The 15,259-nt window shown below is 40.3% G+C and overlaps 1 protein-coding gene across 1 annotated transcript in view; it reads left to right on the plus strand.

Annotated features, from left to right (window-relative positions):
* The first annotated feature begins 225 nt into the window (after positions 1-225).
* GPC5 (glypican 5) overlaps positions 226-15,259 on the plus strand; it is a 704,510-nt gene continuing 689,476 nt past the window's right edge. The window contains exon 1 of the mRNA XM_040584385.1: positions 226-417. Within this exon, the coding sequence (XP_040440319.1) occupies positions 255-417 (163 nt within the window). The 5' untranslated portion in view covers positions 226-254. The remainder of the gene's footprint in view (positions 418-15,259) is intronic.

Here is a 15,259-nt window from a genome sequence, read left to right on the forward strand (position 1 = left end):
TGTACGTGGGGTCCCCTCCCCTCCCCAAACGGGCCGTGCCCACCCCCACACCCCGAGGGGGCGGCGTGGAGGCACCGGCACACCGGCGGTGGCAGCGCCCTCCCCCTGTCGCCCCGGCGTCGCGGGCCCCCTCCTCGTGCGAGGGGGGGGGCGGCGGGCGGGGGCCGGGCCGGGGGAGGGTCCCGGCGGGGGGCGGCGGGCTCGGGGGCGCCTGGGCCGCGCTCCCTGCGGCAGCTGCCGGCGGCCGGCGGGCCATGGAGGGGAAGCGCCTCGGCGTCCTCGGCGTCCTCGGCCTCCTGCTCCTGGCCGCCCCGGCCGGGGGTGCGGAGCCGCCGCCCAGCTGCGAGGGCGTCCGGAAAGTTTTCCAGCTGCGGCAGCTCGGCCCCCTCAGAGGCATCCCGGAGTCCCCGCGGGCAGGTAAGGGAAGGCTGGCGGGGTCGGGGGCTGCGGCCGGCGGCTGCCGCGCTCGCCCGGGGCTGCCCCGCCTGTCACCCCACCCGGGCCGGGCAGCGCCGTCGCTGCTGCGGGGGTTGATGGGGTCGTTCTCGTGGCGGCGGGGGATGCTCGGCGCTTTACTCCAAAGAGAAGACACTCTTCTTGTGGTGCGGGCGCTGCAAAAGCTGGAGCACCCCAACACCTGCCTACAGCCCCCTTGTGCCCGCTCCCTGCCGTGCGGCTTGGAGGGGGTGAGCTTCAGCCGGGGGCAGCGTTCTGCCCGCCGTCCGTCCGTCCGTGGGCGGGCGCAGTTACCTCGGTGCCGCTGCGGGCGCTGGGGGAAGGGGCGAGCCGCCCAGCTGCGGCTTGGGCTTCTGGAGTTACTCTTGTGCGAGGTGCGGATGGTATACACCGCTGCAAGTGGTGGATCAGCACGTTTTCTCTAACGGATCTGAACGTCCCCCTAACTGAATAAAATTCTCGGGGAAGAATATTGCCATAATGGCAATCTCTGTCAACAATGAAACTTTTTTTTAAGCAGATACAAAAACGTATTGCAAAGCCATGTATGTAGTAAGATGTACCTTCTTAGAGTTGGGGTTTCGTTCCAGCCTTGTGAGAACCTCGTTATTTCCGTGGTGCTAATCACAGCACTAAAATTAATCGATTTTTATGGTCAGCAGTATGGCAGTCCTGGGTTGGACTTGATGATCTCGAAGAGCTTTTCCAACCTAAATGATTCTGTGATTCTGTATAGGGTTGGAAAAGACTTTTTTTCTTTTCTTTTTTTTTTTTTTTACACACGTATCCGTAAAGTGTGTTCGTGTTTAGATGGTAAGTTAACTAGTAAATGTCAGTGCTTTCCTGACATTGAAAACGACATCTCAAGGCAACTAAAGCTGAATTACCCCCCCCCCACTTTAAAATATCAATAGCCTCTTCCTGTTTTTAAGATAATCTGTGCAGTTTTTATTAACTCTGCAAGTTGATATAAGGCATGCTATGTTTATTCCTAAAGGAATCAATTCAAAATACCTTTTTAATGACTAGTTTTAAATATAATAGATAATCCTAATCTTAACACACTTAATATTGCAGTGTGCAGTTTACAAAAAATACTATATTAAAGTTGACAGTACATTTGACAACATACGTTGTCTTCTAACATTGTTCTGAGCTAAAGATTTTTATTATTGTCTTCACTAAAGAGAAAATAAACACTTTAACTGGAAAGCCTGATTGGGTAGGTACTGTGCAAATGAAGATGTCTGGAAAGTGCAATCTGAGTCAAAGCCCAGTTAGTGATGTAATAGTGATGTAGGTTTTTGTGCTGATGATTTGGGTGAATAACATCAGCAGGAATTATATGGTATCAGTTTGTCTGTGTTCTTCTCATTCTGTAGTCTAGTGTAACTATTATACTTTCTCTGCAAATGACATTTGATACCATACATTCACTTGTATACTGGGGATAGGGAGAAAACATGTTGCCTCAATGGGGAAGAACTATGGTATGTTATGCGTATTTCTTCTGCCCTGCTCTCTGATTTTCTCCCTTCCCCTATATTTCTTACAGCACCACTCTCATTTTTTTTTTCTTTTGACTTTTCTGTATTTCCTGTTCCTGAAACAAAAGCCAGTTTTGAATTGTAAGAGTAATAAAAGAATTCCTCTCTCTGCTGCTGCCCCTGCAAGCAGTGGTCACCAGGAGGTGCGGTACAGCTGCGTGGTCAGCAGCAGCCTTTCACTCTCTGGAGGAATGGTATTGCTGTGGGCAGCTCGGAAAACACCAGCCCTCAAGGAGCCAAGTACAAGCATCACAGTTCTTGCTTTCAGTAGCTTTAATCTCAGAGGTACACAAAACAAAAAATTGTGAACAGTAAAATCTCTCTAGAATTGGAGATGACAAGAAAATGAGGATTAAATGAGTATTTTAGAAAGTTTAGGTGTGATTAAAGGTATTTGTAGGCTGAAAACAATGTGAAGAGGAAAGAAATGTCACTGTTACTACTGATCTTCTATATTAAGCCTTCTTTTGAGGCAAGAAGTGAAAAGTATTTTAAAACCTTTTCTGATGGCACTTAGCAATGTGTTTGTGCGTAATATACACTCTTACTCTTTCTGTAGGTGTCCGCTTGTGAAAATAGGTGTCAGAGCTGCCTTTATAAAGTTTAATTCAGTTGCTTAAATGTAGGCATCTGGCATCATCTGAGTTTCCCTGGAGTCTCTGGAATATTCCTATGGGGCTGGCAGATGTGATACCTCTGGGAGACTTGCATCTTTCTGGAGTGGCAGTGGGTGGGATACCTTTAGCATCTCAGATGTTCCCTGTGAGCAACTGCACTGCATGGTCAGCACAGCCAGCGGCATCTAGGAACTACTCAGCTATGAAATGTTTCATGTCAGCTTCAGAGTGAGCTGCGTAGGTCCTTTGCCACTATGGTATTTGCTTATATTTCTTTTAGTGGTACATAGTTTGTATAAGGACATCTTCATTTAAATGTCTTAAGCTGAACCACACCTTTTATGTGGAGAAGGATCGCTAACTGAAAAAGGGTGGGAATGTTAGCTGGTGGTGGCTTATATACAGTGGGAAGCTACCCCTACAGTCAATAAAGTTAAAGGGAAGAAGTTGGCTTATTGGCCTTGTTTATATTGTGTATATTAAAACAAAAACTATAGCATTCACAATTGTATTTTTTCCTCTTCATAGTGGTAATAAAAACTGAGCAGCCTTATATCAGTAAATCATGCAAATTGGAATTATTTTTCATTTGGGGACTGCTACATGTCCGTATTTTGAACATACATCAGCTCAAAAAATTACGCATTATTTTATATAATTAGGTTTGCAGCTATTATATGTAGTTCATGTCTTTAAATGAGCAAAAATATCTTTATCATCATGTGCAACAATGCCAGATACATGTGCAAAGGTGATCTTGAGGGATATGGGAACCACAAATTTGAGTTTGTGTAATCATTCATATAAAACAGGATGTCACAGTGTTGAAATTGGCAACTAATAATCAAGGTAAATGAATATCCCTAACAACCAAGATTTTTATTTTTACTCCCCAGCAATGAAGATTTGACTAACTGTGCTCAATCTTTTGTAGCAGTGATTTGTGAACTATCATACAGAGTTATGCTCAGTCCCATCACATGCTATATTGAAACATTTACGACCTTCATACCAATTTTAAATGTTAGTTGCATAACTACTTTGTTTTTTCCTGTTGGGTTCTGTGCTACAAGTGCAGTGTTGTGTCTGTGAAGAAAATCCTCAAGAATTAAAAATCATAGAAGACCCTTTTCATTGTATGGAGAATCAAACAATAGGCAATGCATGAATCAAATATAAAAAGGCCTCGAAAGTTTGGTTTGGGTTTTTTATTTTGTTTTTGTGGATCTGTATGAGTTGGATTGTTAAAAAAAAATCAGTGTCTGCAAAATACTTTTTTTGCATATTTTTATTTCCTGTCCTCGATTACTAGTGTTGTAACCTAAACAATTTTCTTGAAGAATTCCACTCTTTTACCCCATATGTGTTAGTAAAGCTAGAGCTTTTAACTGGTTTCAGCAGCTCATTTTTCAGACAGATTACATGGGACCTCTCAACTCTCCTTGTTCTCTTGGTTGCAAATAAGATTTCTTCTCTGGTTTCCTTCTCTCTGAATATGTAGAAGAGCAGAATAGGATGGGCAGTAAACCAATCCCCCTTGCCCTCTTGACAAAGGGCTTCCAGTAGGTACATCAGTGAAAAAACTGTTAGGCTTCTGTTGGCACCAAAAAGCTGAATTCCATGGCTTATTGAAAAACGTTACATTTGCTGGAACTGTAGAATAAACCAGTTCCCAACAAAGTGGAAAAAAGTGATGGAGATATTTTTCCAGGTTCTCAGCAGGTTTTTTTGCTCCTTTTTTTTTTTTTTTTTTTTTTTTTTTTCAGGAATAGATCTAGGCTTCTTTTCAGCAATGTTTGGGAGGTCACGTATGTGGTTGTGAGAACAAGATGCACAAAAAAGAGTGAAGACTGTGATTAGTATAAATTTTATTGCAAAGGCTTCTTGATAGAGAATAATTATGCATATTGTCGTGGTTTAATCCCAGCTACCAATCAAGTACCACCCCCTTGCTCATTCCCCCTTCCACTGTGGGCCTAAAATCATCAGTGTGTTATCAACATTGTTCTCATAGGTCCAGAACAGCACTGCACCAGCTACTAGGAAGAAAATTAACTCTATCCCAGCCAAAACCAGGACACATGTGATATATGTGAAATTGAATAAATGAGACAAACTGCTTGAAGGATGAGGTAATCTCAGAAAAAGCTGGCGTGTAGTACTCTTCAGTTCACCCTTAACTTTAATTCAACTTAAAATATTCGTGCTAATTCAGCTAAAAGTAACAATAGAAATCAGTTTAAAATCCAGACCAGATTACTTTGATGCAAATCCAAGATAATTTTGAATTTTAATTTGTGTTTCTAGTATGATTTTCTTTCAGGTAAGTGGGATTTTGGTTCTGTCTGAAATCAAATAAATTTCTTTTTGGTGCGTGCAGGCAGGGACACTTCTAATTACTCTATTTGTCTAACTTGTTGCCTAAACTCCCCTCTTACCAAACTCTGAAGTAGTTAAACAAGAATGCTCACAAAGTTTCAGTCGATGACCCACCCTCTCAGGTCGTTAATGATCAAGTACCCACAGCCTTGGGAAACAAAGAACAGATAATGGTAAGAGCACCAGTATATAAATCATGCAGGAAGAAGTCTCCAGGTGAAAAAGTTCTGGCTGCAAGAGGAGACAAGCCGTAAGGAGTTGTAATCGCTGATTGCACTAGAAGGGAGAAACTTGTAGCCAATCCTGTGCGTGAATGAAAATACACCTGCTATCAACATGCAAGTACTCCACTGTGTGTAATGTGCACCCTCGAGTAACTCGGTGTGCCCATTAGGAAGAAAGATCCCACATGCACCCAGCTGCAATGAACTAGTGTTGGGTTTCTGAACTGTCCTTTGCTGTGGAGTTTCCCTGGCTAGGATTTTTGGTAACAAGCTGACATTAAGGTCCTTGGAAAAGAATTTAAGCAGAGGCAAAAAGTGAGTTGCTCTGTTGTATCAGTTACTGATGTTCATTATATCATGTCTGTTTTTATAAAGGACTGTTGCCTACAACATAATTTTTTGTCTGCATGAACATATACTGTTGGTCTTGGAGGATGTTAGGAAGGAGCCAAACCTGTACTACAGTGTTGCTTACAGTGTCCTCTGAAAGCAGTGTACAGAAAGCACCATCTCTAGAAGTGCAGCTGAGAGAAATACTGGTGCCTTCTGAACAGAGCCACAGAAAGAGGTGAGGTGGTAGTTCAGCACTGTGGACAGTCAGGGCCAGGTGCTCGAGACTCATCCCTGCCTCTTTTAGGCAGCAATGCTGAAGTACTTTACGGGTAGTCGCAAGGATGGTGATCAATGCCAAGTCTGGAGTGTCCTTTGTAACAAAAGGGAATTAACAGATATTAAAGGTGAATTAACAGATACTAAAGGGTGAGCATGGGAAAGTCTCATGTCTGATACAGGTTGCAAATCCATTTTGCAATAAACCACTGCTACAAACAACTGATTCCAGACCCTATGGCTGCTTGACTTTTAAAAGACCGTTTATCATGACAACCCTAGGCCTGTTTCGTTTTTTTTCAGACTCTGGATTTGATCTCTTGGAAGTATTTGTCTAAGTAGATAGGCAGAAATTTACCACACATCTGGTATTTTTGCTTCCTGGAAATTAACATCCTCATCCCGTCAGCACTTGTTTATCTCAAGGTACTGAAAACACGGATGTTTTTTCTGAAACACTGAAACTGAAAACACTGAAAACATGGCTGAGACCATGAATGAAATTTTGAAATCAGTTCCAGATCATCTGGGAATAATTAAACCTATGCCTTAGAATAATCACATTTTATTCTTGCTGAACTGTCTTTTCTGCACCCATCTAGATTGTTTTCAGTAGTAATCCCTTTCCTATACTATAACTGTTTATGTTAATTTTTATTTTAATCTATTACAGGCTAAGTTATTTCACTTCTTGCTGTCTTGTGATCTTGTCTAAAAATAGATCGTAGTGTAGGGCCTCCAGAATTTGGTACTGAAAAGAGCCAATATTCCTTACTGGAGCAGAAAATGCTTTTTCACTGTATTTCAAAATAATTGCTTATCGACGGAAGATTTTTAGATATGAAAACACAGAAAATGTGTGTGGGTTTTTAACGTTGGTTGTATTGAAATGGAACGACCTGTTTCACTTGCTGGTTTAAATACCCTCTTCTGAAACATTATCTGTAAGCTGTTGGTTGTCCTGTAGCTCTGTAAAGAAACAACTACAAAGCCACTCTGATGTTGAGTAGCTACTCCATTTTTAGTCAGTTGGGTTCTTTTGAATGTTGTATTTGGTTACTTTTTCCTGGCCATTGAAAGCAGCTGTGTTTAATGAGCTGGAGTAGAAGTAGGTCAATAAAACGTAGTTTATATGTAAATGATTAGCATTCTTAAAAGTTCCCTTAGGGTTGGGAATTATATCCATGTTAAAAAGATGCTGCTTAAAAAAAGACATATTTACCATAAAATCAAGGGAATAAAAGGATATTGAAGAGTCACCTGAAACCATGAACAACTATTCATTATTATTTTAGAGTTTTGCTAAAAGTCTAAACATCTTGAAGCTATACTAAAGCCCATAGTAAGCCTAGTTAAAATTTCATATTAGCTGCTGCTTTACAAAAGGCAAAGTAACAAAAGTTTGAAAGCTGAGTAGTGCCTAACATTTTTTTAGAACATTAAACACTGTGGTACTAGAGCTAATCTTTAGGTTATTTAATTTTAATACTAAACAAGTATTATGCATGTCTGTGCCTGTATGCACATGGAACTCCACATAGGCAGATGCTCTGTATATTATTTGTTAATAACTAAAAAGTAGTAGTTGAAAGGCTGTACATACTGGAAAAATGACACAAAGGTTTTGTGCAAGATCAGCTTTTATGAACCTCATAGGAGCAAGGGTATCATTGCTTCTAGGAAATGAAGCTACTGTTTACTTGCGAAAGACACACATGTCAAGTCAGTAGGAGAATGAGGAATAGTACATGTTCTATTTTTTGCTTGGTTTGACAGCTCACCTACACGCTTCTGATCATGAAATGGTTTATTATAAAACAATGCCATTGACTAAAATCATGCTATGTGCAACACTCTTATTTGTGTTTCAGGCAACTTGATAATAATACTTTGCCACTTCTTCTCTGTTATGTTTTCAGTTTCAAGCAGAGGGAGGACATTAATGTGTTGTTACTGTCTGCTAAGATTTGGAGGGTAAAGTAGATCATCTTAACGTACATGGCAGTGATGTGGTTTTTTACTTTTTTTAAATACTTGGCAAAACAAAACAAAAAAATCCTCCTCAAACCCACCACAGCTATATTCTTTATTGGGAATAGCTGTAAGTCTCCTGCTGGTATTTGGGCCCATATACAAGCTGTGTTGAAGTTTGAAGCTTGAGCAGTTGTACTGGGGAAGCTTCCGTAATGCACAAAATTTTGTCTTTCTAATAAGTCACTTATCAGAAAACAGTAAGACTATGCTGATGTCAGAGAACAGTAAGAAGTTTTGTACAGTCCCACAAGCCCCTTGTGCTTTCACATATAAGTTTCCCTGAGTCCCAAGTATCCATCAATGCTTATTAGTCTTGTTTCACCTTCCTCATAAGTTACGATGTTCAGACTGATCCTCTCTTAAAGGCTCTGAGTTCCTTTATAGCCCATCAGTCAGTGGCTGACAAGTTTTGGTCTTTGTTACCATCCCTGTTACCACCTGCATTTTAGTGTTTGTGTGTGTGTGTTTCTTGAATTTGTCATTTTCCTTGTTGCTTGCCATTTCTTTTATACTGAATAGTCCATAACCAGGCAACTTAACAGGCCAGATACCATTACATTCAGATACCATTACATACATGTGGGCTGTGTGCATTTGTGTACCTGCACTGGAAGCAGGTCCCCTTTCAACCTGCTTTAGCCTTCCTGAGGGTGCTCTTGCACCTGTCTTTGGGCTACATGTACTTACCATTGCTGACCTCCCTTCCCATGGTTGTTTGCAAACTCTTACCAGCATCCCCCTGACATGCCTGTATCAGAGCCCTCCTTGCCATGTGGGCCAGCCTCTTGGCAAAGGTGCGCCTACTCTGCTTTGTTAAACAGATCCCATCTTTCACTAACTTGACGTTCCTTCCTTAAAGAGGCACCCAGGTTCATAAAAGCCAAAGTGCTGTGTGTGATACTTCTAGGGAAAAACTGCTCAGTACAAGTAGCCTATGACAAATCAGGATGAGAGTGGTTTGCTGTTTTTTTAAAGACACCTGGCAATCAGTTTAATGTTCAGGATCAGTGTCAGTAATACAAGAGATAAACACAGTACTAGGCACAAAATGTTAATAGACACCTGTAAATTTCTAAGCACTTTTTTTTAATTCCAAAACTTTCTAACCTCCTCTCCCCACCATGGTTACCTGCAACCCCCACACTGGCTGTGCAGGCTCCCCTGGGTGTGCACCCCTTCTCGGGGAGACATGGCTGCCCCAGATTTTTTTGCACCCCTGCTGCTCCCAGCACCCCACTGATGCACACCCCAGCACCCCGAGGTGGGGTCTCTGTGTGCTCCACCAGCCCACTGCTGGGTGCAGGCTGGTCCCGGTGCCCCATGGGGAGGCTGTGCTGCCCAGACTGGGCAGGGGTTGGGGTGCTCCACAGACACTGCTGGCAGGGACAGACTCCCTGTGATGGCTGCTGCTTCCTCTCCAAATGTTTGTGCTTCTTGCCAAGGTCACTCCTTGGTTTCAAAAACCTTGTAATTCCCCAGTTCATGTTTGGTACAGCAAATTTTTTTGTTCAGCATCATGAGTTTTGGGCAAATGGTTCTGTGGTTTTGGTTCACCTTCCTGGTATTAACAGCTGCTGTTGTCACAGATCACAGAACGGCTGAGGTGGGGTGGCACCTCGGGAGATCATCGAGGAGAGTCTCCTGCTCAAAGCATGGTCATTTCCAGCAGGTTGCTCAAGACCATGGCCAGTCAGGTTTTGAGCACCTCTGAGGATGGAGATTCCGTGACCTTTCAGGGCAACCTGTTACAGTGTCGGACCATCCTCATGCTGATGTTTTTTTCTGGAGTGGCTGCTTTGCCAAGGGTGATAAAACATGTATTGCATATTTAAATTAATAAATAGGTTACAGGAAAAGCAGTACATTAAATTAGTTTTCAATAATTGTAAGCTGCATTAACTTAAATTGCAACACATCACATATTGCCTAAATTGTGCTTTGCTTGTTCTCTTTTAGGTAAAATTTGAGAAAGATTGTAGTTTCAAGAAATCTGTACCTTTTAATTAAAAGAAAAAAACCCTAAAAATTTATTAACTAATCTGATTCAGCCCTGTAAAACGTGAATGCTTTAATGTTGTTAGTAAAACAAAACGGTGTGTGTTACAACTGAGGGTAGCATCAGGAAAACATGGCGTTCTTTTTTCATCTTTTTATTCTGCCTATGAATAGAATTGAGTTAAATGTAATGACCTTACTGTGATAAATGTATTCTCAAATGAAAGTCAAAAAGAAGAAAAATTAGTTTTGATCAGGAAATCTAGAGCCTAAAGCCGCTCAGGAGGGTATATGGTTTAACATTGTACATTTTCAGGGGAGAGGTTTGGGGCAAAAGCACAGTATCTCTGTGTATATTTAATGTCACTGACTTTAATCAATACTAGAAGCTAAACTACTATAGTATTTTCCCCTTTTTAACATCAGTGAATTAATCTTCACTACAGTAACAACTATATGTAATAGTCCTGAAATTACACAAGGAGAGAAGGGAAGTAGAGAGGCTGTGTGCAGATATCATGGCAGGAGTTCTGTTCATCTGCTGGCTGATGTCTGCCCCAGCTCCGTCACAGCCTGTGTGCGTGACAAATCTTCCTGCCCCTGTGCTGGAGGGGGATGTTAAGCACCTGGAGCTCAGCATGGAGCTGAAGCATCGCCAGCATGCATGTGAGGACTCCGTATCTGCAAGTGCTGTTGCATCCCACAGCTGAGATGTGCTCAGGTCCAATAATTACCTAAGAGAATTTGTGCTTGCCGAAGAAATCATGAATGAAATTATCCTGAGATCCCACTGCTGTGGTGCTCGCAAGGTTAAAATTCAGGAGCCCCTTTTTTCTACTGATGTGCTCCGATTACTATGCATTGCCCTTCTGCACACATCTCAAAGCAGAAAAAACAGGAGCAGGAACATCACAGGTTTTGAATTATCAGCTTCAAATGAGTGCTTTGCATACTTTGAAGGGTGCTACATTAGCTGGGTTTTTGTTGTGTTGTCTTTCTTGCCTTGTGGCTGCTGCCATCCTTTTTCCTAAGGGGCAGCAAGCCAGGAGTTTTACTCTGGTTCTTCAGTAATAGTAGAAGCAATTTAGCTAACTGCTGATCTTGTATTGCTGATTACCCCAGCACCCATATAGACACACACACAGAGAAAACCCACAGAGGAAAAAAAAAAAAAAAGAGAATGGTTACAGATGTCATTAAAAAAAAAAAAAAGAGAGAAGAAAAGGCATTGTCCATGTTCCATTTGCTCCAAACTTACTCCAGCCACCTACAAACCTCACTTCTTCATTTAACAAACCAATGGCTTGTTGTAGTCAGAATAGTTGTTTGTAGTACTTTGAATACCATGGAAACACTTGCCTGATGCTTTAGAACACATATAGTTGATATTTCATAGTAGTATTTAAGATCATAGACCTAGTTCAAAACTAATCACTAAAGACCGTAATCAGTCTCTTTGTATGTGTCCCTAGAGAACAGCTAGAAATTTTTTGATGATGTTAATACAAAAATGTCCAATTTTAATTTTTTTATTATCCTTCTGGTTCTTACTGCTTTTCAGTTTACCTGGTCCTATACTAAAGTAGCTCACCTAGCCCTGAAAAACAGACTTGAGTGTATTCTTTATGTTCCACCTGCAAATTAACAGTCCTGCCTTCACAGTTTTTCGCTTTTAAGATCTCGTGTGCTTTATTAATTCGTGAATTCTCTTTGTGGCCTTGAAAATGTATTCCATACTGATATGCTAGCTTTTTCTGTCTAAGTTAATCTCTGAAAACTATGTATATTGGACATTCCATCACTGCAGAGAAGCAAGTTGTGAAAAGTGTAGCGTGAGCCTTCAGTGTGACCCTGCATAGTTCTGCTTTCTTTGTAATCAAGTTTTCAGCTTGTGAAGAACACAAGAAAATCCTAATGTAGACAATGCTTAGTAAAATTAATCTAGATTAATTTATCCTTCTCTCTGTTGTTTCATTCTGGTTCAGACTACTGCTGTGTTTCTTATTCTAACAGATTTGTTAGGCTTTCAAAATTGTGCTTAAAATTTTCTGAGGTTAAGAAGAAATTAAGGATAGCTTTGCATATTAAACTTAAAAAGTGAAATCAAGAAATACAAAAATTACTGAGAATTGTGCTAGAAGAAAAATATTTGTCTTTTTATATAAATATATAATTATGTTAAATTGTTATGAAAATAAGAGGTACATGAGATGAGTGGATTGGGGTTCTCAGGCTGCTTTGTGGAATTGGAATTGACAGGAGCATGTTGAGAAGGATCGCTGCCAGCATCTGGTAGAATAAAACGGGTTTGGAAGCCAAAGCTATCATGAGGAATCTCTCAGCACTAATGGTAAATTGAAGGAGCACATTGCAGGAAGAGCGGAGAGATCTTTTTTTTGAATAATGTAGGAGCAGTGGGTTATCTTCTGGATATCTAGAAATGAAATAATTTGTTTAGTGGTTTTGTTGCCATAAAACTGATGTAGCTTTGAGGGAAAGCCAAGCTCAGGGTTACTCTGAGTTAGCTTCTGTGTCAGTCTCTTAAGTAGGTGTTGAGCATGTTTATTGACAAAGATGGGCTTTGGGCAAGGTCAGACATGAATTTATCATACAGTAAAATTGCTAATAGCTCTAGAGGCTTCAGCAACATAGTAGTTCATAATTTAATCCAGATGTTTCTCTGGTTAGATGAATTGACTAAATGATTAATTTGTGCCTAAATGTTCAGCTTCTATTTCTTGAGGCTATCTTACAGGACAAAGATATTCTCAATTTTAATAGGATATTTCCATTGTAGATTCCTAATTCAGCTATACTTAATGGATATATTGGTTACTAAATGTAAGTTTGAGCAGCAGTATTAATAATGATGTACCAGACACTTCAAAATTCATGCATGTGGGTTAAAACCTCTTTCTGTCTTAGATCTGTAGTATCACAAGTGACCTCTGTCCCCCTTGCACTCTTTCCTCATAAGTCGTGCTGGCTAGAACCTTCTTTATGAAGATAAAAGACTTTCCTGAAACAGCAGAATTGGAGTTTTAAGAAAATACAGGTACTGCAAATAATTGTAAAACTGCTTGGTTTGTCACTTTGAGACAAACACTAATGGATCAGGTTATACGACTAGTTCTTTCTTTCTGAGCTCTCTGCTGATTTGTTTGAAGGTTAGTAAAGAGAACTCATGCACAAATAATAAAAAAAAGAAATAGAGAATCTCTTTTTAAATAAGCAAACATAAATAAAACCTTTCCTTTTCAGAAAAGAACGTAAAGAACCTATATAGGGGAATAAAGTATACAATAAGTCTGAAATTGGTATGGCATCAAAATGTGTCTAAACAACTTAATAACATAGTTCCTCTCTTTTAAACCGTCTGTTACATGACAAACATGCCTTTTCACAACGGTAGTGAGTCGGGTTTTGTTACAAGCAGAAGATAGCATTCAGTAACCAAGTAGGAAAGAGCTGTTTTAATGCAATACTGTGATACTGCTATGGGTATGAATACTTTTCCTCTTGATGTTTGTTGGGTGTATTGCTACTGGCATAGTACAGACTACCTTGGCTTGTCTTGTACTGTGGTATTTTTTGTGTGATAAACTCTTTGAGAATAAAAAAAAAAAAATGGAGAGAGAGAACTGCCTGTCATACCTGTGGATAGACTTTTCTGGTATGATGAGTAAATATTGCTGAAGGCTGATTTATCATTCCTTTATTTATTTGTAGGTGGGTGGTATATTAGTTCAGTTTGCTGCTTGCTGTTTTAACAGTATGTTATTTAAAAATTCTCATTTACTGTAGCTAATATTTAAATTAATTAGTACAGTGCATCAGCATATGGACCTAATCACAAGCAAGAGGTTTTAAAAGGATTAATGGAAACTTGCAGTGTTGTATTTCCTTAAACAATGTTAATTTAGACATGTTTTGCATTAAGAGTTATTGCACCTGAAGTTATATGTGTTTTATATACTTTCAGCATAACTCATCTCAGGAACAGGTAGTATTAATATAGCTTTAATCCTTAAGTTTCTTGAGTCATGCACCACTGATTTGTTCTCTTAACCCATACATTCTCTTGAGTAACCTGCTTTGTCTTTCTAGAACCAGTTTGCTGAAGCCATCGCCACTGCCCTGATAAAAAGATTTAACTTCTAAACAAGTGTTGTAAGAGCTACAGATATAGGTTGCAGAAAACCAAACTTTCACGTAGTTCAAGTCCCAGCTTTGCCTGTTTTAAATTGTAGATATGGCCAGTCTTAAACACAAGCATCTGAAGTGGTTTCTTGTGTTCCCATGACTTGGTCCATTCCTGCTGCTGGTCCTTCCCCACTTTTTAATGCGTTTTAGCTGCACTGCAGCAATCGCCCTCTGCAGAAGAGCCTGTAATGCAGTTAATCTGGAAAAGTGGGATGAAAGGAGGGGAGTCAGCAGTATTTTAGAGGTAGTGTCATGGTGTCTAAGAATGGGAATGTGAGAATGCTGTAGGAAGGTAGGGATGGTCAAGCAGTGCAGGGGCCTGAGTTTGGAGAGCTGGTATGGACTGGGAGGTTGGAGTCATTGGGGACAAAGGCTTGAAGTCTGGCTTGGGGAAGTGTGGGGCATGCAATGGAGATTGAGGAAAGGGAGGCTGTATATAGGTAATTACAAGGACTCTGAGGTTGTAGGGCACTGGTGAACTGTATTTTTAATACTCAAAAGTAGTTTTAAGATGCTCATTAATGTTGAGCGGAGGTAGGCACCTTTGTTAAAGGATGACTCTGATGCTAAGCACTTTCTTTGGCATGCGTAGTAGTAGCTAATAAATAGGTAATTTAATAGACCACTTTAATTTTGCAGCTTTGTTTTCATTCTTTTGGAATGTCAGGGTGGAATATTAAAGTTTTCACATGGCAAGAGATTTGTAAAGGCAGCTGGCCAGGATAAATTACTTCATTTGTAAATTGTAAAAATGTATATACTGAAGAACATGGAAATTGTATTTTTAAATAAATGATGAAGATAAATAATGTTCAAAACCATCAAGCTCTATGAAGAAAAAGGTATCTTGTAGCAGTACTGAAACACTTAAATAAAATTTCTTAATAGTCTCAGAAGTTCAGAGATTTGTACCTGCATTAGAATAGTGTTTTAACTTTCTCTTGTGACTGTGAAGGTGTTCAGCTTCTTGGGCTATGGCTTGTAGGTGTACTAATCACTGTGTGTTATGAACTACTACTGGAAACCACTTCAAAGAGATATACAGGGATATCACTTGCCTTAGTTCATTTTCACACCCAGAGCTTATGTTCTTACTTTTTCATGCTACCATGAATGCAATCTTAGATTTGTGAATTCTGTGTGGTAGCAGGATTTCTTAAAAGTATCTACTGCTTTTCCTTTTATATGATAATAT

The sequence above is a fragment of the Falco naumanni genome, chromosome 2 (assembly GCF_017639655.2).
Source record: "Falco naumanni isolate bFalNau1 chromosome 2, bFalNau1.pat, whole genome shotgun sequence".
In the NCBI taxonomy this organism is placed as follows: Eukaryota; Metazoa; Chordata; class Aves; order Falconiformes; family Falconidae; genus Falco; species Falco naumanni.